The sequence below is a fragment of the Penaeus monodon genome, chromosome 15 (genome assembly GCF_015228065.2).
Source record: "Penaeus monodon isolate SGIC_2016 chromosome 15, NSTDA_Pmon_1, whole genome shotgun sequence".
In the NCBI taxonomy this organism is placed as follows: Eukaryota; Metazoa; Arthropoda; class Malacostraca; order Decapoda; family Penaeidae; genus Penaeus; species Penaeus monodon.
The window spans coordinates 22,890,733-22,892,234 of NC_051400.1; the positions used below are offsets into that span (position 1 = coordinate 22,890,733).

The 1,502-nt window shown below is 46.5% G+C and overlaps 1 protein-coding gene across 1 annotated transcript; it reads left to right on the top strand.

Annotated features, from left to right (window-relative positions):
• The first annotated feature begins 273 nt into the window (after positions 1-273).
• LOC119582256 (general transcription factor II-I repeat domain-containing protein 2-like) lies at positions 274-1,028 on the top strand. Its single transcript, XM_037930477.1, has 2 exons — positions 274-592; positions 649-1,028. The coding sequence occupies exons 1-2, from the start codon at positions 274-276 to the stop codon at positions 1,026-1,028; spliced, it is 699 nt and encodes a 232-aa protein (XP_037786405.1).
• Positions 1,029-1,502: the final 474 nt, after the last annotated feature.

The window sequence follows — 1,502 nt, forward strand, 5'->3', positions numbered from 1 at the left end:
TCACACTCGCATATAACGTGACATTCTGTTCCACCCTTCTGCGGTCTGTGCCCCTATCTGGCAACCCCCAGAAAAAATCCTAAACCCGCCCCTCTCACAGAGAACGGAATAATGGCGAAAAGATTCGGTAAGAGAAAAATTGATTCAGAATGCAGGGAATTGAACCTGCAGTGGACAGACGATTATTTTTTTGTTCAGTGCAAAGAAAAGTCTGTCTGTCTCATCTGTCAAGAGGCGGTGGCGGATTCAAAGATTACAATCTGCGGCGACACTATGAATTCCGTCACAAAGACCAGTATGATAGCTTGCAAGGCCAAATGGCGAGCAGACAAACTATCAAAGCTAAAAAGTGGACTGTTAGCTCAGCAGAATACATTTGTACGCCAAGCTCAGCTGAACCAGTCATCTGTTCGGGCCAGCTTTCGGGTTGCTCAACTGATAGCAAACAGCGGTAAACCTTTCACTGATGGAGAGTTTGTCAAGAAATGCATGAACGCTGTCGCGGAGGAGGTGTGTCCCGAGAAGAAAGATGTCTTTAATGCCGTGAGTCTATCAGCGAGTACAATCACCAGACGCATTGAAGAAATCGAGGGTAATGTATATGCCCAGCTGCAGCAGAAGACGAAAGAATTTGAATTTTTTCACTAGCACTGGATGAGAGCACGGACGTGCAGGACACCACGCAGTTGCTCATTTTTATTCGTGGAGTTAGTGCAAACATTGAGATGTGTGAGGAGCTGGCAGTCCTCCAAAGTCTCAAAGGGCCTACGACGGGGGAGGATATTTTCAGCAAAGTGTACCAAACCATGGAAGAGTTGGACCTGGACTGGTCAAAGCTGGCCAGCATCACAATTGACGGGGCTCCCAGTATGGTGGGCATGTCTCGGGGTCTAATAGGACGCATGAACCGGGAGATGAAAGAACGGGGTCTCACCGCCCCGCTACAAGTCCACTGCCTAATTCACCAGCAAGCACTGTGCTGCAAAGTGTTGACGTGGGATTCTGTCATGAAGGTTGTGGTGTCATGAAATTAACGCATTTCTTCATGCACAAAACAAAACGGTGCCACAGCTGATCGACCCAGAATGGAAATGACACCTCGCATTTTTAACAGACATGACAGAAATGCTGAACAGCTTTAACTTGCAGTACAAGGCCAGGGGAAACTCATTTGCGACATGTATTCCCACATAAAAGCATTTGAGGTGAAACTAGAGCTGAAAAAGCACAGCTTCATCCATCTCCCTGCTACACAAAACCTCTCTGCAGAGAACCCAGCGGTCCCGTTTCCAGCTGAAATGTGTGTGGAAGCACTGGAAATGCTGAAGGCGGAGTTCGGTGTGCGATTCCGTGAACTACATGTTTATGCAAAAGAAATCCGTCTTTTCCAGAACCCCTTTGTTGCCGACATTAATAAAGCCCAGTCTTCTTATCACTTTTTTGGACTTTTTTCTGTGAAGAACCCAGAGAGGGTTATTTGGTTATTATTCATTTCATTAATC